General features: G+C 48.4%; 1 protein-coding gene across 1 annotated transcript; it reads left to right on the top strand.

Moving 5' to 3' along the window:
- The first annotated feature begins 5,988 nt into the window (after positions 1-5,988).
- Eif3d (eukaryotic translation initiation factor 3 subunit D) lies at positions 5,989-20,463 on the top strand. The gene is made up of 15 exons (XM_026410150.2): positions 5,989-6,133; positions 8,399-8,531; positions 8,807-8,852; positions 9,693-9,829; positions 10,416-10,501; positions 10,997-11,069; positions 14,224-14,336; positions 14,905-15,037; positions 15,850-15,997; positions 16,677-16,807; positions 17,449-17,534; positions 17,645-17,774; positions 19,242-19,384; positions 19,567-19,850; positions 20,320-20,463. Exons 2-15 carry the CDS (start codon positions 8,409-8,411, stop codon positions 20,331-20,333), a joined length of 1,647 nt encoding a protein of 548 aa, XP_026265935.1. The 5' UTR covers positions 5,989-6,133; positions 8,399-8,408; the 3' UTR covers positions 20,334-20,463.
- The last annotated feature ends 1,658 nt before the right edge of the window (positions 20,464-22,121 follow it).

A 22,121-nucleotide genomic window follows, 5' to 3' on the forward strand; every position in this document is an offset into this window, starting at 1 on the left:
CCTCCAGCGGATGATTGTGCTGCAGCTCCACAGAGAATCTGCCTGGGGCAGCATATCTCTACCCTCCCCTCCTCACCTGTAAACCAGGGACATGACCTCTACCTTGCTGAGACAGGAAAATTTGATTCGGGTCCACAATTCCTCACCTGAAATCCTCATGACTTAATGTGATTTACAACTTTAAATTGTTTGGATTTTGGCCAGGCCTGGTGATGTGTGGCTGTAATCCCAGCAACTAGGGAGGCTGAGGCAGGAAGATCACAAGTTCAAAGCCAGCCTTGGCAACTTAGAGAGACTCTAACTCAAAATAAGAAAATAAAACTAGGGGTGTTCCTCAGGGTACAGCACCCCTGGGTTCAATCCCAACTACAAAAAATAAAATCTGGATTTGAGTGACAGGGAGCCTACCCCACATTAGGCAAGATGCCCAACAAACGCTGGAGCTGTGTTCCCTTAACCCTTGAAATTTTCTGTAGCAAATGTATAAATAATCACACAAAAGAGGATACAATAAAAGCTCGACTCACCTCACATCCAGTCCATGTCAGGTTAGCCACTGAGTGCTTTTACTTTTCAGAGCACTGGGGACATGGGCAGTGAACGAGGGGCACAAGCTTCCTGCGCGGGCACGCTGGCTTTCACTCCTATGGCACCTCCATCAGCGGCTCTCAGCAAGACCCCTCTTCTTGGGCCTGTCTTCTCATCTATGTAGTGGGTGATCAGCCTGAGGACCAGCTCCTCAGCAGCACATGAGGAAGCAGAGCCAAGCCATGCCATCAGTCCCCTGGAGACCTTGGAGAACCCCTGCAGTTCCTCAGGAAGCTCCAGGAGGTGACACTGGAGTGTGCCTTTAAAAGAGATCCTGGGACACCCCCCCTCCTCCCTGCTCCTTTCTTTTCCCTTCCTGGCCTGCTGAGGGGAGCAGCCTACTCCACCGCGCACTCCTGCCACGATGTGCCGTGCAGCCACAGGCCCAAAGCAACAAGACCAAGAAACCACACAGAGAACCCGCAAACTGTGAGTCACAATAAAGCTCCCACCATCTCCTGATAGTGCCGCAGGCTGGGGATCAAGCCTTCACCCCCAGGCCTCTGAGGAAACTCTGCTGGACTATGGCACACATAGAAAAGTCAGATAAGTGCACACGTAATCATTTAATGACCGTTGCTACAAGTGTCAGGAAGATGAAGCTCTGCGAGGCCAGTGCAGGGCTAGGAGGACAGGTGTCCCCTAGGGAGTGACATTTGACTAAGAGCTGAAAATTAGGCCAAGAACAAAGGTGCATTCCCAGCAGAGACAACAACTCCTGGGAATCGTGGGGAAGAAGAAAGGCAAAATCCAGGCATAGAAAAGAATGTAGGCAGGCTAGTGCCAAGCAGATGCCCAAGCCAGGAGCTCCAAAGTAGCTCATCTGTCTGCGCAGAAAACAGCCCTAGAAAGATGGAAGTGCCCAGCAGGGGCAGAGGGCAGAGGGCAGAGAACCTGCTGCAATGAAAGGGAGGCAGAAGTTAAGAAGTCCCAGAGAGAAAGATAGGAACCCAGAAGGGACAGTGAGGACCTGGGGACTATTCACCACCCCAGGGCCCCCAAAGAAGGGGGTAAGAACAATTCCAACAGTAGTGATTTTGCTAGAATCTAAGAAAGTAGAAGTCATGGGAAAATGAGGTCCAAGTGGGACTTAGGTGACCAAGTGAGACTGGGGAACAGACAAAGGAACTGGAAATGTTCACCAAAATGAAACCCACAGGGCACAATAGCCTCAGCAAGGCAGTGAGTTCCCCAGCACCAAGCTCATCCAAGCAGAGGTGACAGCAACCAGGTAGCCCAGTGACAAAGGGGCACCTTCCTGGAGTGAGGGGTGGACCAAATAGGTGATCAGGAGGATCCCCCAGTCCCAGTGGAAGCCACCTGGGAGAGCAGAAAGGGCCTGACCCTCTGCCGCAGTTCCTCCCCAGATCCCAAGCCCGCTCCTTCCCATCCTCCTGGTCTCAAGTGACACCTCTTCACTGAGGCCCTGTGCACCCTCACTCTTAAAGTGCTGCCCTGAAATGTTCTGGAACACACGCCCTGTTGTCCCTCACCACTTCTCTGGCCTCTTGGTACCTCCTCTACACGGCCAGCAGAGCACCGTGCCACCCAGCTCAACACCCTGCTTCCTGTACACCTTGTCCCCCACACTGGCCCCTACGTGGGGTTCCACACGTGTGCGTTAAATATGTAAATGAAATCCCAGCTCTGTCTCTCACTAGCTGTGTGACTTGGGTTCGTTCACTTACTTTTCTGAGCACTTTGGCCGTCTGTAAAATCAGTATCAAAATGCTGTAGTCACGAGGCTCAAGTGAAATGCAGAATTTTGCCACACAAATTGCTGTGCTAACATCAGCCATTCTGAGCAATATTGAGAAGTCAGTCGTTCAAATGCCCAAAGAGAATTTGTGATTCTCCAGACTAGGAAGCCACTGTGAAAGCTCCCTTAGAGAGGAGGGCTTCTTCCTTACCAAGAAGGCTAAGGTTCTGATGGCATATGTCTAAAGCAGAACCTCAAGGCCCTGGATTCATTAAGCATTTCTTGGGCAAAGTCTGTCTGCCAGACATTGCAAAACTCACTCCGGAAGAACCCTGGCCCACAGCACTGCTTCTCCACTACAGAGCATCCCAGGGTCTGGGGTGGGAGGTGGGGACACCATGTTAAAAAAACAAAGCAGGAAGAAGGCACAGCAATGGAGGGCTCTGCCCAACACTGTAGACACGTAGAGGAAGAGGCCTGGACTCAGGTGTCAGAAACGAGCCCCACACACCTTTTCTGAGGACCAACTCAACGATAAGATCCATTCTAGGTCCTAGGGATACAAGAGTGGAAAAGACACATAAGATGGCATGTGAGGACATGATCAGTTGACAAGCAAACCAACAAGACAATTTTTAATAGAAATAAACGCTAGGAAGCCAATAAGACACTAACAGGATACACAAAAGTCCCAGGAGCCAGGCTGTCTCCTGAATTGGAAACCCTCGCTGTTGGACCTGGAGCATTCCTCTGTGCCTCCATGTCCTCATCTGTAGAAAGGGGTGCAGCAGGCCCACCTCATGGGGCTGTGGTGAGAACAGGATGAGGGGAAGGCGGGGACATGGCTCAGTGGTAAAGTGCTTGCCTAGCAGGCACTAGCCCGTGGGCTCAATCCCCAGCACCACCAAAAATAGAGAGAAAATTAGATGAGGGAATTTAAGTTCTTGGAATAGTACCAGGCACGTGGCAAGCTCTGCATAAGTAGGTGAGAGAGAGAATGAGGGCGGGTGAGGCTACTCAGAGGGGTGGTCGGGAAATGCCTGTTTGATGGGGGCATGGGTCATCAAAACTCAGGGACCGGCAATCCAAACAGCAGAAAAACCTCGATTGAGGGTCTCCAAGAAGGAATCTGGTGTTTAGGTGTCACCCAGAATGGGGAGGCTGCCAGCAGGAAGCTTCCCCTTAGGGCCCTGGAGGTGGTGGTGAATGAGATTCTACCCTCGGACAAAGGGAAGCTACTGGAGGATCTTACCTGAGGCACAGAAAGGCCATTTGGCTGCCCTGCAAAGAACAGACAGAGGAGCAGGCAGAAAGACAGGCTTGGGGGCCAACCAGGGGAAGGCAAGGTCTCTCAACCAAGCCCAGGGACCCATAAGTGAGAATGAGACAGGACACTCCAAATCCTTCTCCATCTGGGGTGGGCAGGGACATCTGGGCCAAAATATGGAAAAGATGATTAAACTCTGACATGAGACAGAGGCTGCAGCAGATGGCCTGTGGGCCCACAGCAGAAAAAAAAAAAAAAAAGCAAAAAGAAAAGACATAGTCTAAGCAAATACCCATTATATTTTAAAACACATCACAATTTATTATTATTGATCCTAACTATACAAACATTCATGGAGTGTTTATTTATGCACCCAAGAAAATGTGCTAAATTCATTTTCTCATTTACTTCTCACAAAACGCATTTCTATTCATTCCACGAATATGTTATATTAGGCACTGTTCTAGGTAAGAGAGGCAAGACCCCTACCTATGAGCTTCCACTCTAAAGGGGGACCTAGAGCCTAAAAAAAGAAACAATATTTCGGAGAGGGATGAGAATTATGAAGAAAACAAAGCAGAGTGAAAGGGCAAGGAGGAATTCAGAGGAGCAGCTGTTAGGAATGGTGGCCGGGAGGGTGGCCTCCGTGAGCAGCCAACTTTTTTTTTTTTTTTTTTTTTTGGTCATGCTGAGAATCAAACTCGGGGCCTTGCACATGGTAGGCAAGCACTTCACCACTGAGCTACATGCCCAGTGCAGGAGTCAACTCTTGAACAGAGACACAGGTAATAAGACCAAGCCTGAGGAAAGAGTACCAGGCAGGAGGACAAGTGCAGAATCCTGCTGAGAGGGAAATAAGGACCACATATTTGAGGTGCAAAAAGAAAAGCAGGGAAGAATACAAGATGGCAGGATTCGAAATCGAAAGGTAAACAGGAACTAGACAGGCCACAGGAAGATAATACTATTTCACTCTAAGTACATAATGGGAAGCTGCTAGGAGATTGTGAAAAGAATGTTTTGACCACCATGTGAAAAGGAACCCAAAAGGAGCAAGAGGATCCAAGCATGAAGACAGATGGTGGTAAAAAATGATAGCATTCACCAGGCATGGTGATGGCCAGTTATTCCAGCTACTCTGTAGACACGCAGGAGGATCTCAAGTTCAAGGCCAGGCTGGGCAACTTAGCTCCATTCTCAAAAAAAGTATGGGTGGGAGTTGGGGATGTATGTAGTTCGGTAGTAAAGCAGCCTGGGGTTTCATCGCCAGTACCACAAACAGAAAGTGGTAAGGCATTCAAGATGCATTTTGATAGTAGAATAGGCGACTTACTGAAGAATTGAATATGGGAAGAAAATGATAAGCCATTACCAACCAGGATTCCTGACAAGGTACCTGAAGTACCTGGTGCATGAGTACGATGTACCAGACACCACTAACAAAAGTGAGCAAAACTGGAAGATGGGCAGATTAGGAGACATTTTATTGGGGGGCAGGGGGGTGCTGCTATCAACATTCGCATTTTACTGATAAACAAACACGTTTAGAGAGGTCAAAGAATCTATCCAAGTTCACCCAGGTGGTATACAGGAATTACCCGAAACTACAAGTACTTTCACATATTTTGATTTTGACCTTCACAGCAACCCCTTATCACCACCTCCAACTTAAAGAGAAGGAAACTGAGGCCCAGGGCCGTGAAGGCCACAAAGTGGCAAGGTCTGGACATCAGACCCCGTAACTGATACAGGGTCCGATAAAGGAGACGGGCTGAGAAACAGAAGGGAACCCGGGGCTTAATGAAAACCTAGCCCGCAGACTCCCCAAACTCAGGCCGCAGAGAGGGCAGCACTGCTGTCCCCTGAAGCAAGGTCCTCGGAATCTCCATGGCTGATTAAGAAGCAGATCCCCGGGTCTGCCGTCTGAATTTTTTTAAATCAGCGACCCTGAAGTTTTTCAGAAAAGTAAGTTGGAGAGCTGCGGAACAATGGCTTGTCCCCTGGAGGCCGCCCTGAAACTAGCCGCCTGAACCTGCTGGACCTCGACTCCCGCCACTGTGAACTAGCAGGAGCGGAGGAGCTCCGCCTCCCCCGGACACGAGAGCCACACCGCTGACTACGGGTTAAGGCGCGAGGGCGCCGCGGGGCACTGTGGGAGGCAGCGGGGCCGAGGCCGCGGAGCATTGTGGGACACAGCAGGGCTGTCAGCCTCGCCCCACCTCCAGCTTCTCCGGCACCAAGTTCAGCCACATTTCCATTCGGGAACGCCCTCTCCGGACGTCCCCGGTTGCAGCCTGACGTAATCACGTCTCTCGCGTCTTGGCGCCTCAGAGGCTAAAGAGAATGCAGGGCAAAGACCAGCGATGAATTTCCGGGTGCGCCTTCGCTTTACGGCTCGCGCGCTCTTCCGCCGAATCCGGAAGAAGCAGGCAGGCGTTTACGACAGTGCCGGTCGTGTTTACGGCGCCGGCCTCTGAGTGCGCATGTTCTCTATTTTCCCGGTTCCTTGGAGTGCAGTGCTGGCGAAGTCTTTGGCCCGGGCCATCTGTCGCCATCCGGGCGGGCCGAGGCCGTTGCAGGTGAGCGGCGTGTTTTGTATGGTCCTACGGCCCTCCAGATTCAGCTCGGGTAAAGCCTGGCCTTCGGGACCTCCCGGAAGAGGCCCCTTACGTCCCCTCCTGCCGTCGCTCTCCCTCCGTTGGGCGGGGCAGGAATCTTCCTTCAGTGGTCCCAGGCCCGCCACACTGTGGGATGCGGGACATGTACGTGTGGCAGGCCCTTTACCCTAGACTCCGCTCGGCGGCTGAGGGCTGGGTAAACTCCATCGTCTGACTTAAGCCACTGGGGCCACAAGATCATTCTAAAGGGTCCAAGTCTCCCTGAGTTTCTTAGTGGGGTGTTTGGGTGCCCAGCCGAGCGGTTCGACCCTTGCCTTGAGCATACCTCACGGAGGTTTCCTTCCGTTATTTTGTGATTTAGACGGCAAAGGTAGAAGACCAGATTCCACTGATCTGACACCTACCCCAACCCGAGCCCGGGGATCTGTATGGCCACCAGACCAGCCGACTGCCCTGTTGGTGCCTCACTACCTTGCCCTTGTGGCCAGTGCAGCTGTCACATCGTTTTAGTTGAATGGCCTAATTTCATTTCTGCTCGCATTATTTTACAGTGCTGTTGACAACTGGATTTTAATGTCTAAGACATCGTTGTGGTGTTAGGTATCACCTAAAACCCAATTTTTTTCAGATTCCTTCCTGCCTGACTGATATAATGAAAGAAAGCTGGAGTTATGCAGATAACCCTGGAAGTCAAAAACTATTTTCAAATGATGGGCAGATTAACTGCTTGATTTGTCTGAGCTTCAAATTTTTATTTCTAAAATGGAGCGCCAGAAATTAGTGACATTAAAGGATGTGGCATGCAATGCCTGGAACAGGGTTGAAGCTCATAAAGATTTATTTAATGTGAATTGCTCAAGACCATTAGTTTAAGTTCAGATTTGGAGGCTGAAGTTCCCAGATAAAGTCACTGTTTCTGTCACCCAAATGTCATCTCTCAGCCTCAGAGAAGCAGTGGGCATCAGAGTTACTAAGTACACTATGCTGGTGCTCTTTGATTGCTTTCCAGCCTCCAGGAAATGTTGGGGAAATGGACTGGGAATTCCCCTGAGCATTTTCAGAGTGTCACCTTGGATGCTGAATTCATAGGTTTTTGATAGGCAGTGACAGTTAAGTATCTGCTAGAGAGCCTCTGGTTTTTTTACTCTCCATGAGTTCCACCATTATGCAGAGTGTGGCCTCTGGGACCTTGTCCATCAACTGGCATTGAAAATTTGGGCAGTGTCTTAATTTCGCTTTTCCTTAGTTTCCTTTTGCAAAAAGTGGGGATAATACTAGCCACAAGATTGTTGGGAGGATTGAATGAATTGGTGTGTGGTGAACACTGAGAGCATGATGTTTGTGAAAATTTTGGCATGCCACCACTTGGTCAAAAACTTATGGTGACCTCCTTGGCCTTCTGGCAGCCTGTGCCTGGCTCTCTGTCCACCTGCTAAACACATAGGATTTCTTTTGGTATCAGAAAATTGGAAGAACAAGAAAGGAAAATCAAACTTCGGGGTATACTTCAGGATTTTTTTTTTTTTTAGCAGTATGCCTAAATGTATTTTTACAAGTCTCAATAGTCATTGTATGGCATTTTACAAAGAAGGTGTTTTTTCACGTGTTAACTAGAAGAACTTTCACAATGATGCTTTGATATACACAGTTAAATATTATATGCCTTAATGAGAATATTTCTGAAAACCAGAAGGTGGTTATTACCCATTAGAAAATGTTACTGTTTCATCAAATCTTCAAGACACTACTCAAGAAACACCCTTAACTTATGAGACACTAAGAAATAAAAGACACCCCATCAGGTGTAATGGGAGCCTCTTTTCAGATCCTTTGCAGTGAAAAACAAAGTGTCCTAGAATTAATGAAATATGGCAAATCAATTTTGTTGGCAGGTTTCTGAGTTTTAAGTATTCAAAGAAAGATGAGAAAAAGTAGCTAGACAGCTGAGGGTTGTTTGTGTACTCTCTTTGAATTTTAGCATTTTTGTCTTTACCCCATATGAGGGTGTTATATACTTTGAGACTTTCCTTCATGCAGTGACTCATGTTATTTGTTTCTTTTTTTTTTTTTTTAAATAAATATTTATTTATTTATTTATTTAGTTTTCGGCGGGCACAACATCTTTGTTGGTATGTGGTGCTGAGGATCGAACCCGGGCTGCACGCATGCCAGGCGAGCGCGCTACCGCTTGAGCCACATCCCCAGCCCTTGTTATTTGTTTCTAAGGTTTAAAAACATGGCGAAGTTCATGACACCCGTGATCCAGGACAACCCCTCAGGCTGGGGTCCCTGTGCTGTTCCTGAGCAGTTTCGGGATATGCCCTACCAGCCATTCAGCAAAGGAGATCGGCTGGGAAAGGTACTTGCCTGCCAGCGGGAGTCTGGATCTTTTAAGCTGTGACTGCTCCTCTCCAGGAGTTTCAGTTATTCTCTCAAAAGCACAGTCCTGTGCTCCCTACAGAGCTAGCAGCTGAGAGGGTATAACCTCTGGAGGGAGTGCTGGGGATTCCAAAGGCATCACGAGCCAGTTCTGATACTTTACCACATGGCGTCCCCTTGCTTTCAGGGCTTTCTGGGTCACCAGTGACTTGCCTGGTTGACCTGAGCATTCTCTTTCTTCATTGCTCTTAATAGGTTGCAGACTGGACAGGGGCCACATACCAAGATAAGAGGTACACAAGTAAGTCTTTTCAACTGGCTGCCCAAACCAGGGCCTTGGGAGAATTGTTCCTTTTTTCTAATAAGCTCTGTCTGAAAGCTTTCTTCTAGGAAAGGAAAGATGCTAACAATGATTGATAGTTTCTAAGGGGATAGTCTTGACTGTGGACCCAAACGACATTTTAAAAAAAAAAAAAAATACCTCCAAAACTTTATTCATTAAAGCAGTATGGACCATTATCATGGGCGTTTTCCTCCACTTTGAGTCTTAGACCCTTCAAAAATCTATCAAACACATTGCCAGTTTACGTTCTTTGCTTGGAATTTGCTAAGCCTCTGAAGCCAGTCAGTGGACTCCAGGTTTAAATCCCGTGGTTTAAGATCCTAGTAAGGTAAAAGGTTTTTGTGTCATTTGAAACACAGTGGCTGCCTGGAGTGCCAAGTTAAGATACCTGAGGCTGAGGCCACAAGAGAGTCACTCGTCCACTAGACATGTCTGCCTTGGGCTGCAGACAGTGATGTGGTAGTGTGCGTGCCCCACATTCTCACACACAATCACAAGCTCTCAACTCAGATTCTTGCACGATGAGGTGGAGAATGAAATGGGACAACTCGAGTTCCCCAAACTCTTGAAAAGTTCTTTAGCCTGGGGCTTTTCATGTTTCCACATACATAGGAATCAACTGGGGATCTTATTAAAGCTGTGGTTCTGGTTTAGTAGATCTGGGGTCGGGTGGGAGGCTACACACCAGTCAGCGCCAGGTCCCCAGACCACACTTGAAAGAGCAAGACTGGAATAGCACGCATGTGTATGTATACACCCTGTGGGTGATGGTTATTACGTTGTCACCTTTGCCTCCAGATAAGTACTCCTCTCAGTTTGGTGGTGGGAGTCAGTATGCTTATTTCCATGAGGAGGATGAGACCAGCTTCCAGCTGGTGGATACAGCACGCACCCAGAAGACAGCCTACCAGCGGAACCGCATGAGATTTGCACAGGTAGAGCCTGAGCTGAGAACCTCTCCATCTGAGGCTTGTGCTTTGGTCATTGCCTGCTGCTGAATGTTACCTTGTGAATATTCATGAGAGAGGAAAGTATATCATGGTCTTCTAGTGAATCCCAAATGGCTATTCAGTGACAGATTGTATTGGAGTAAACTTGTACTAAGTCCAGGGACGTGTTTAATAAGAGACCTGTTCACCAACAGCCCCAGCATCATAGTCCCCCACTAAGAATGAGTGTTGGTCATAGATAAAAAGGTGCCATGTATTCATCACCTCACTTAATTGCTATAGGAGGACTTTATGAAGTCGATGGTCCAGTTGGGCTGCATCTTATTACATAAAGAGACCAACTCAGCAGCCCCGACTACAACTAGTAAACTTACTTCAATAGAAAAATCTGTCGTGGGAATTTAAGTCTAAACTAATTTCAGTACTTCTGCCACTAAAACTCCCAAACTGTTCATGCTGTAGAGTGAAATGTGAAGCTTGGGCCTTGCCCCCCACCCTTACTCTAAAGACCTCCCATTAGTCCCACCAAATCCCTAGGGTCTTGACAGGGTTGCTTTTTCCTAATTCCCAGCGGAACCTCCGCAGAGACAAAGATCGGCGCAACATGTTGCAGTTCAACCTGCAGACGCTGCCCAAGAGTGCCAAGCAGAAAGAGAGGTGATGCTCCCACCCTGCCCGCACAAGGTGTCCTTCCCAGACAGGCTGCTCCCAGAAGACACCAGGCCAGACAGGAGGGGGCTCACTTTCCCACCATGGGGGCCAGGGGACTTTCCTAAAGCCAGTCATAGCAGGTGGCACAGGGAGGAGACTGCCTGCAGTGGACATGGCCACTGGGGAGGGAAATAGGCAGACAGGAGGTGACTGGGGTTGCCCAGTCTCAGTCCCACCAGGTACAACTCTAAGAAGCCCCGTTTATGCTGCATCCTACAGACCCCTGTTGTACTCACAGAGCTGTGAGGTTGAGCTAGTACACCTGGTCGGTATTTGGGGACAACATGCTTCTGCTAGCATCTCCATTTTGTGCCCATTTAGTCTCTTTCTGGGAGGCCGTTTTCCATCTCAGAGAAGTCGGTGATGATAGTGAAGTTCAGATGAAGAAAGGGCCGCTGACTTAAAAACCGGCACTGAGATCACAATGTTCTATCTTTTCAGAGAACGCATCCGACTACAGAAAAAATTCCAGAAACAATTTGGAGTGAGACAGAAGTGGGACCAAAAGTCACAGGTAGTGTATCCACAGCAGAATTCTGGCTGGGAGTACAGTTTTGTTTCTTTTTATTGCAGCTTTGAGATATAATCACATTCCATAAAAGTGAGTGGGTTTAGTGTATTTGTAGAGTTGTGCAACCGTTACTGCAGTCAATTTCAGACCATTTTCTTCACCCTAAAAAGAAGCCCTGTGCTCTTTAGCAGTAACCCCATTCCTCCCAGCCCTAGACAACCACTAATCTATTTTTTATGTGCATATATTTTTTATTTGTTCTAATTAGTTGCACATGACAATAGGATGCATTTTGACACATCATACATAAATGGAGTTTAACTTCCCATTCTTGTTCTATGTGATGTAGAGTTACATAAATCACGTAATCATATATGCACATAGGGTAATAATGTCCGATTCATTCTACTATCACTTCTAGCCCCATACCCCCTCCCTTCCCTTCCCTCTGTCTAGTCCCAATTACCTCTATTCTCCCCCACCCCCAACCCTTAATTGTGAGTTAGCATCCTCATATCAGAGAAAACATTCAGGCTTTGGTTCTTTGAGATTGGCTTATTTTGCTTAGCATAATATTCTCCAGCTCCATCCGTTTACCAGCAAATGCCATAATTTCATTCTTCTTTAAGGCTGAGTAATATTCCATTGTATAAATACAGCACATTTTCTTTATCCATTCATCTGTTGAAGGGCACCTAGGTTCCATAGTTTATCTATCGTGAATTGAGCTGCTATGAACATTGATGTGGCTGTGTCACTATAGTAGGCTGATTTTAAGTCCTTTGAGTATAAAACAAGGAATGAAATGACTAGGTCAAATTATGGTTCCATTCCACATTTCCGTAGGAATCTCCATACTTCTTTCCATAGTGGCTGCACCAATTTGCAGTCCCATCAGCAATGTAAGAGTGTGCCTTTTTCCCTACATCCTCACCAACATTTATTATTGCTTGTATTCTAGATGATTGCCATTCTGACTGGAGTGAGATGGACTCCGGAGTAGTTTTGATTTGCATTTCTCTAATTGCTAGAGATGTTGAACATTTTTTCATATGTTTATTGATCAATTTTGTGAAGTGTTATATCTGAGGTGCACTTGGGAAAGATTTTCTCTCCCATTCTATAGGTTCTGTCTTCATGTTACTGATTGTTTCTTTTGCTGTGAAGAAGCTTTTTAGTTTGATTCCATCCCATTTATTGATTCTTGATTTTACTTCTTGTGCTTTACAGGTCTTTGTTAAGGAAGTCAGTAAGCTAACATGGTGGATATTTGGGCCTAGTTTTTCTTAGGCACAGGGTCTCTGTTCTAGTGCCCAAGTCTTTGATCCACTTGGAGTTGACTCTATCTGTTTTTGTGCAGGATGAGAGAAAGGAGTTTAATTTCATTTTGCTATATATGGATTTTAATTTTCCCCCCACTATTTGTTGAAAGGGCTATCTTTTCTCCAATGTATGTTTTTGGCACCTTTGTCTAGCATGAGATAACTGTATTTATGTGGGTTTGTCTGTGTATCTTCTATTTTATACTTGCTCTGTGTATCTGTTTTGGTGCCAATACCATGCTGGTTTTGTTACTGTTGCTCTGTAGTATAGTTTAAGTTCTGGTATTGTGGTGCCTCCTGAATTTTCCTGTTTTGAACATTTCACATAAATGAAATTCTGTGTGATATTTTGTGACAGGGCTAACTTAATTTAGCATAGTGTTTTCAAGCTTCATCCATTTTATAGCATGTATTAGCACAGTGGCTACTCCCAAATCCCTTGAGGAATACCAAAATTGCAAGTGTTCAACTCCTTGTGTATAAAATGTGTCAGTATTTGCATATGACCTGTGCACATGTTCTCTACTACTTCTGTTTTGTTTTTGTTTGTTTGTTTGCAATGCTGAAAATTGAACCCAGTATCTTACATGTTAGGTAAGCATTCTACCACTGAGCTACACTCCCAGCCCTTGGGTACTTTAAATCATTTCTAGGTAACTGCATAGATTATTTCTTATCTGAAATGCTTAAGACCAGAGGTACTTCCAGTTTGGGTGTTGGGGTTTTTTTTTGGGGGGGGGGTCTTTTAGAATAGCATCTAAAATAGCATCATCAAGCATCCCTAATCCAAAATCAGAAACTAATTGAGTGTCTTGTCAGCGCTTATATTCAAGTTTGGAGCATGTCAGATGTTTGGATTAGGAATGCTTAACCAATAATGCTTAATATAATGTAAATGTTACATAAGTAGATTTTGTACTCTTCCATTGAGGGAGTAATTACAAGAAGAAAGTGAGCCAGGTGCAGTAGCACACACCTGTGATCCCAGTGACTTGGGAGGCTGAGGCAGGAGGATCATGAGTTCAGCCTCAGTCACTCAGAGAGGTCCTAAGTAACTTGGGCAGACCCTGTCTCAAAATAAAAAATAGGGGCTGGGATAAAGCCCAGTTGGTAGAGTGCTTGCCTAGCATGCCCAGGGTTCAATCCCCAGCACCACCAAATAAATAAATAAATAGGGGCTGGATGTGAAGCTTAATGGTTAAGCACCCCTGGGTTTAATTCCCAATACAAAAAAAAAAAAAAAAAAATCTGTACATTCACTCCATTGCCCAGGCTGGTCTCATGCGACTCTCCCACCTCAGCCTCCTGAGTAGCTGGGAACACAGGATCCCCACTGCCCTCAAATATTTTTAGTCCATGGTCTGTTCGATCCTCAGATGCAGAACCCTTAGGTGTGGAACTGCCTCTGTGGTGGCCCCACTGTACTTCATTTTCTTTTTATTCTAAGTAACATCCCTTGGTGTGGATGTCCACACTGCAGTGCTGGTGTGGACACTGAGGACAGTAAAGCACGGGTAAGTCAGGACACGAAGGTGCAGTGGTGGAATCCAACCTGCCAGATCCTGTGCTTGCTGTACAGGAATGCATTTGCCCCCGAGAGGAGCTCTGGATGTTCCTGGTGGAATCATTGCCCAAGCGTAGAATTATATGTTTTTAAAATCATGATCTCTTCAGTCCTTTTAGGTTATAAGCTCCCAAGAGTCAAGAATTCTGTCTCATAAAATAGCCAGTACCATCCATATTTGTTGAATAAGTGTCCTTCCTAGTGTTAAACTGTCTTTTGCTTATATTTTGCATGGACTCTAAGTCCCTTTTCCAATGGTTTCCCACGGCAGAAACCCCGAGACTCTTCAGTTGAGGTCCGCAGTGACTGGGAGGTGAAGGAGGAAATGGATTTCCCTCAATTGATGAAGATGCGCTACTTGGAAGTCTCGGAGCCGCAGGACATGTGAGTGGCACTTTTCCTGCTATCCACCCTGATCCTGGGGGTGGACTCTCTTTGCAGATGTTCCCTTAAGCCCTGGTAATTATAGAAAGGATCTGAAGCCACTTTCTCAAAAGAGATTGTGTTAAGATTAATGGGTGCATTTTTAAAAATCAAGACTAACCCAAAAAGCAGAAAGAAGTTTATTAATCTAAACTTCAGGTTTCTTGCAACTTCCTGGCATCCTGAGCAAAGGAAAAATAAATTATACAGCTCTTACGGCAGAAAGAGAAAAAGAAAAAAGCAAGGAGAAATATACTCATAGTAAACCCCAGATTTCTTTCAGTTTGGGCAGAGAGAGAGGGAGACAGCAGTTCTTGGGGCGGCTGCTTCTCCTGACATTTCAGAGAGCTCCTCACTACAAAGGGCAGATGGATGGAGCTGAGCCTATGGGACTTGAGAGCACCAGACCAGATGTCTGTTCTCCATCTCTTCCTCTTATTAGACTTCTGGGCAAGACTTAGGATTCTATGGTTAAAAGAAGAAAAGTGGGCTCACCTCTTTCCTTGCTGTCTTGCCTGTTCTTCCTCAGTGAGTGCTGCGGGGCCCTGGAATACTACGACAAAGCCTTTGACCGCATCACTACCAGGAGCGAGAAGCCCCTGCGGAGCATCAAGCGCATCTTCCATACCGTCACCACCACAGATGACCCTGTCATCCGGAAGGTGCGCATGCCCTGTTGGCCCTCTCCTGCCCATTAGGATGCTTTCAGCTCCTATAGCTGAGACCTCAGAAAAGCAAAGGCCTTGGGACTACAGACACCCGCATTCCACACGGGGATCAGTTCAGGACCCCTCCACAGTGCCGAGAGCTGAGCGCTCACGTCCCTTAATGGAAAGTGCCATACGATTTCCACATAACCTGGGCAGATCTTTTATACACCTTAATCATCTCCAGGGTACTTACAGTGCCCAAGACAACGCGAATGCCATGTAAATGATTGTTCCACTATATTGGCAGTCTGCATGTGTCCAGCACAGACACAGTGTTGTTTTGATTATTGCTGGTGTCTGTTGGTGTGGAGCCCACAGAAAGAGAGGGCTAATTGTGTGTCTGGCCTGAGCAAATTCCTCTAAAAGGACTTAGAGTTAGATGAAGGCAGGCACATAGAGGGTGGACCTTGAGTCGTGCTGGTGTTGAGCCCCCACTCTGCCCTGAGTGCAGCTTCATGGCTGTTTTCTCATCCACAACAGTGGGCAAACGTTCTTATGCATGACATCGTGGCAGGGTGGAAGCATCAAGAAGCACTAACAAGTGGCCATGGCCTGTGGTTCCACCTTAGCCCAGCATGGTGACCACAGGCAGAGTCTCCACTGATTTGCTGCAGCCTCTCAAGCAATGGGGGACATGTAGGTGTGAAAGGCATCCTTGTTCTTAGAGATTGGGGCAATGAGCAAAGGAGTCTTCCCCGCCATGCTATTGGGCAGTCGGGCCTAAGAAAGAGTCTCCTCAGACCTCCCTTTTGTCCTCCTTTCAGCTGGCAAAGACCCAGGGGAATGTGTTTGCCACCGATGCCATTCTGGCCACACTGATGAGCTGCACCCGCTCTGTGTATTCCTGGGACATTGTCGTCCAGAGAGTTGGGTCCAAGCTCTTCTTTGACAAGAGGGACAACTCCGACTTTGGTGAGGACCCTGTCTGGGAAGCAGCTCAGAGGCCTTGGGAGATTTTGTTGGTTCAGAACAGTTCCCTGGTACTAAAGAGGGGTAGGAGGTGGTCTGTCCCCTGGGGTGGCGATGGCTCATTGGCATCCCTCCCAGCTCCTTGAGAATGGGGAAGGGGCTGGTGCTTCAGGCTCGGGAACGTGAGTTTGCTGGTCCCTTCTCAGAGCACCCCACCAGGCCTCAGCTGCCACTCGTCGCAGGTGTTCTTGCCTCTCCTGTCTCTCAGACCCTCCTTGTGTTACTGTTTTTCTAGACTGATGCTTTTTGCTGCTGCCTTCGTGTGTTACTCATATTGAGTATCAGTCACTCAGAAAAATGGCAATATGAAAGCAAAGCAAAGTCGTTCCAAGCCTGAAGTCTGAGGCTGCTCCCTTGTTAAAAAGCTATCAAAGTCAAATGTGCTTCTGACACTTTGGGATTCCTCAAGAGCACATTTGACTTTGGTTGTGACTGAGTTCACTGTCAGGTGGTCTCTAGGCTGCTCCCTCCTGCTGTGTGTCCTGCTTTTAGGGGACCAGGCTTGTAGAAGGCGGTTTTTTGGGGAAAGGGCCTCTGGTTTGGGTCTGCACATCCCTTAGGGTGCTGTACATGTTGTCAGAGACTCTTGGTTACATCCTGTGTGACCATGTCCCCTTTGCAGACCTCCTGACTGTGAGTGAGACAGCCAATGAACCCCCTCAGGATGAAGGCAATTCCTTTAACTCGCCCCGCAACCTGGCCATGGAGGCGACCTACATCAACCACAACTTCTCCCAGCAGTGCCTGAGAATGGTGAGGCAAGCACCTGGGTGCTGACCGTGCCAGTTTAGTTGACTCCCGTGTATTGAGGCTCTGCTTCCCACAAGGCCCTGGGACTGTGGGGCTGATCGAGGGGGACCGGTGTGTTCCCTGCCTGTAGCAGAGGCTGCAACTCAGGCCTTGAAGTCAGACTCCCCGATTTTGAACTGTAGGTCTACCACCTGCTAGCGCCAGAGCCTCAGGCATGTTTCCTCTGTTAAGTTACAGTACCCATAATGCTTGTCTCGCATAGACACGTTGTGAAGATTCCTTCAGTTCTTTAAAAAATTTGTTGTACAGATGCACCCTTTCAGGTCCTGTGGACAGAGCAGGGAACAAAGCAGAGCTTCTGCCCTTAGGGAGCTTTGTTGTAGCGGAAGACGAAAGATAATGGACACCATGTTGGTGTGACTTGGTAGCCTCTGTGCCATGGTGAGGGGAGAGCAGGGCTGCTGGGTCATTGTTCTAATCCACTGGGCGCTGACAACCGGGGGGTGGGGGTAAAGCAGACATAAAGCACAGTGAGCTCAGAGTCTCCTTGAGGGCCCCAGGCCACGGATAGAAATGCTGGGTCTGGCTGATTGGGTTAGGAACAGAGTTAGCACTGTCTTGTGACAGCTTTGTCGTTTTTGCAGGGGAAGGAAAGATACAACTTCCCCAACCCAAATCCCTTTGTGGAGGATGACATGGATAAGAATGAAATCGCCTCTGTCGCTTACCGGTACGTCCGCTCCCTGGAGGGCCCCTGGGAGCAGAGGCAAGAGCCTGTTTGGGGGGATGCACCTGAAATGGAGGGTGTCAGTGACCAAATGAGTTCCTCCTTCACTGCAGTTACCGAAGGTGGAAGCTCGGAGACGATATTGACCTTATTGTCCGTTGTGAGCATGACGGCGTCATGACCGGAGCCAATGGGGAGGTGTCCTTCATCAACATCAAGACCCTCAACGAGTGGGACTCCAGGGTGAGGCGCCGCCCCCGCACACCTCCATGTCTGTCCCCTACCGTGTGCACTGTCACAGCCAGCGGAGTTTTCCCCGCCAAGTTCCTCATGGGGGGCCGGGTTCAGCTGACACCATTGGGAACGCTTCTGCTTGCTTTGCATACCCGCACCCCCTTCTTCCAGCACTTTCTTCCTCCACCTTCTGTCTGGCCACCTCTTACCTTCTGCTCTCTGCACATCTGGTTCTACTCTTTTGTCGTCTGGGCTGGCGGTTTCCCGCAGGCCCAGCAGCTCTCCTTGTCACCTCCTTACTCCAGCCGTTGCCATCTCTAGCTTTGATCCCTTTATCCAGTTCCTTCACTGTGAACTCTAAAACCCTAAGACCCAGCTCAGAACCGACTCACAGACATACCTAGAAAGAGACGTGTTCCCCATCCTCCCTCACGCTGTGTCCCTGAGGCTGGGCCATTGGTAGTTCTCAGACGGCCCAGGCTTGTGCTGCATGGGCTTTCCTTGCCACTCTCCAGGACACTTGATTCAGCAGGAGAACACTGGGGCCATCTCTTCTGCACCCTTGGCCCCCCCCACCTGCAGAAAAGCACCAAGGAAGGTTTGCTGTGGCCTTGGCTGCGGGCCAGCGGCCTTCTCTGTTCTGTTTTCTCACTCAGTTCATTGGTTCGCTGACATCGCCAGGCACAGGGCCCTGTTCACTCGTGTTTTACATCTGCCTGCCTCCAGACCTCCCTCTGTAACCACAGCTCCTCCTGTGCCTACCAGTGTCCTGCTCCCCTCGCCCAGCACAGATCAGGGAAGGGCTCTTTGGTGCCTCACCAAACCCACACTCCTAGTCAGTTTGGAACTAACTGGCTAATAAAATGAACTTGTATGTTTATTTTTTGCAATGAACCAAGAAGGATTGGAAACCTCCACCATGTGACCTCTGACCAGTTACTTCACCCTGGACCAACTCAGCTGCCCACATCTGTAATTAAGGTGCCCCGAGACCCCACTAGGGTCCTTTTCTGCTGTCCACGTGTGCCTGCTTTTGTGGAGCCTCAGACTTGGCTCCTCACCCTGCCCGAGGCTGCCCTAGGTGTCCTTCCCACCATGCCTCAGATCAGTATCCACCCCCCCCCCTGCAGCCTCTGCCAATGCCTTCGCTCGGTTGGCCATCGCACCCACATAGCACAAGTGCTTCTGTCGTTTATATGGCACTTGATGCCATCTCCATGTCTTTACTTTTGTGTGTCCATCCCATCTGGATGGCACCTAGAGGAAAGGATTGTCCCATTGAGTAGCTGCTGTGTAGCAGACTATGCAAGGGGGACCATGTCTCTGTCTCCATGTGCTGACAGTATTAATCCTGATCAGCCTTGTTCTTCCCTGCTCCCTAGTTAGCAGACAGGGGAGTCCCTCTGCCAGAGGCGCTCCTGGGCCCTGGGAGCGGAGGCCCTGCCTTGCACCTCTAACTGGGCCTTCCTCTTGCAGCACTGCAATGGTGTTGACTGGCGTCAGAAGCTGGACTCTCAGCGTGGGGCTGTCATTGCCACTGAGCTAAAGAATAACAGCTACAAGCTAGCCCGATGGACCTGCTGCGCTCTGCTGGCCGGATCCGAGTACCTCAAGCTTGGGTGAGATTCCCAGCAGGGGGCCAAGGACTGGCCTTCTGAGAGGCTAGAGTCTGAGGCTTATCTTTTCCTTCCTCCCTTGAGGAGAGCAGCAAACAAGGTGTCACCATTTAACTGACATTTGACCCCCAGCACTGCCGGCTCTGTGCCACCTGCTCCTGCCACTAACATCCCTTTCCCCACAGTTATGTGTCTCGCTACCATGTGAAGGACTCCTCCCGCCATGTCATCCTGGGCACCCAGCAGTTCAAGCCCAACGAGTTCGCCAGCCAGATCAACCTGAGCGTGGAGAACGCCTGGGGCATCCTGCGCTGCGTCATCGACATCTGCATGAAGCTGGAGGAGGGCAAATACCTCATCCTCAAGGACCCCAACAAGCAGGTCATCCGAGTCTACAGCCTGCCTGATGGCACCTTCAGCTCCGATGAGGACGACGAGGATGAGGAAGAGGAGGAAGAGGAAGAAGAAGGTGTGTGGCGAGCCTCTCTCGAGTCTCAGGGATCTGGGGGCTGGCAAGGGAGCGAACTCTGGAGCCACTGGCAGGGCTTTTGAAAAAAAATCTTTTGAGAGTCCCTGGGACGTTAGCACCCGCTCCAGCTCCCAGAGCTTCCTCCAGAGCCTTCAGAAACATAAGGCACTGAGGGGAGCCAGGTCCTTGGAGGAGCTGCTAGGGTCGGGGGAGCTAGGCTATGGAGGTCCCTGACTATAGCTGGTGCTCTGGACAGGAAAGGTGGGCTCTGGCCTCATAGGATGGAAGCCCTCTCAGGCCTCGCTGGCCAGTGACTGAAGAATAGCCCAGCCCCACGAGGTTCCCAAAAGCCAACTTGGGAGTAGAGGCACTGGACCTCAGAAGCAGCTCACCAGCAGTTCACAGAGGAGAGTGCACATCACATCACACAGTGTGGCTCATTTCTTTTTTAACATTTTGTGTCTTTCAGAGGAAGAAACTTAACCAGATGGTGGTGTGGCACTGGAGTTTGATTCTGCTGAGCCTAGGAGGGCCTTTGGTGCCTGGTCTGTCTGACTCCTGCCCTCTGCCCTGCGGCAGATGGAATAAAGTATAAGTCTTCTTGGTCTCTTTCCCTCATGGTTTGCATCTTCCTCCTCCCAGCAGCCCTTGGGTTAGAGAGTGAGGCCCAGCTGCTTCTGTCTGGCCTTCATTCTTGAGCATTGCTAGAGTCGCTCCTGGTACAGATGAATTTCCCAGAGTGTCCTTTTGGAATCCCTCGAAATAATCCTTTCGTAGGCAGTGTTAATTGCGAGGTAAGTGATGGGGATCCCCGCAAGGAGTCCACTGGCACAGCCCTCGGGCCTGCTGGCGTGTACAAGACCAGGCTGTTGCCTTAGAAGGCCAGATGTCTCTGGGTCACCACCAAGGCAGGATCACTGCTCTTGAGAAGGCCACCTTGGAAGATATTGATGGATGTTCCATGGAGTGGTGATTGTGTTGGTTTTGTAAATTGTTTTCAAGCTTGGCTTGGGCAGGTGACAAAATCTGAAGCCAAAGCCCACAAAAGCTGTGTGTCATAAGAAAGCTCTGGTTGTTTCGGCTGAGTCAACTTTTCTGGGTGGATGCTGTTCTGTTCTGGACACTGAAGTGATTACCCTGCTGGATAACCAAGCATTCTATAAGTACCTGGCCACCACTGCTTTCAGAACTTAATGCTAATGGAAATAACAGCATCTTACAAGTGAAATAGATTCAGCTTTGTAGTAGAATTCCCAAAGTTAGAATTTTAATCAAAATAATTGTGCCTCAGGAAGCACAAATATATGTATATATTTTTGTGTGTGCTTTTCTGAGAGTTGAACCCAGAGTTTCAAGCATGTCAGGTGCTCTACACTGAGCCATGGCCCTAGCCCTTGCAAGCAAAAATTGACTGGGGCAAAATTTACTTTGTCATTAGGGATACTGGAGAGAGAAAGCAAAAAGTTTGTGTGGAGTTTTCATGGTAGTTTTAAAATATATAAGGTGTTTGGGCTGGGGTTGTGGCTCAGTGGTAGAGCACTTCTCTAGCACACATGAGGCACTGAGTTGGATCCCAGCACCACATAAAAATAAACAAAGGTGTAAAAAAGTACATATATATGATGGTGTGACAGGTGCCATAAAGTTTCAAGCTTAGAATTAAGACATGTGGCCCAGTCTCAGGATTAACTGGGGCAGGGAGTGGCCAAGGCTCATTCTCTAAGTACTTTGCATCAGATTCCATTACGTGTGTGTCCTGCACGGGGCTGCCAAGTCCAGTGCTAAAAGTGGTCCTGCACTCAAAACCTAGTAGATCCTGTCTGCAATGCAGGCTCCGCCCAGCTTTAGGGCCCTGAATACATCATCTTACCTCCCACTACTTAGCAAATAAGGTCCTTAGATTTTTTCACTATTCTCCTAGCACCCACTCCAGTGCTTTTTCAAGTGCTTATCATTGGGGTCACTGAGTGACTACAAAAAAGCTTATGTTCTCATGGAGCTTTTCCCTGGTGGTACAGGGTGTGAAGAAGATAGACATGTGGCATTCTTTAGTGGGTGCTTTGGCTCTAGAGACCAGGGAAGTGTTTTCCTAGAGGCCCAGCTGTGATTTTTAATGAAAAGCAGCTCCAGTCATGCAGAGCTCAAGACCAGAAAGTTCTTTCCACACTGTCTTTCCGGAAGAACCCTCAGTTTCATTTCACTGGAGTACACAATGCCCTTAGAAGGTTCTCATCCTTCCCTCAGAGGTGCACCATATTCTGCCCACATCCT

This window comes from Urocitellus parryii, chromosome 5 (genome assembly GCF_045843805.1).
Source record: "Urocitellus parryii isolate mUroPar1 chromosome 5, mUroPar1.hap1, whole genome shotgun sequence".
Lineage (NCBI taxonomy): Eukaryota > Metazoa > Chordata > Mammalia > Rodentia > Sciuridae > Urocitellus > Urocitellus parryii.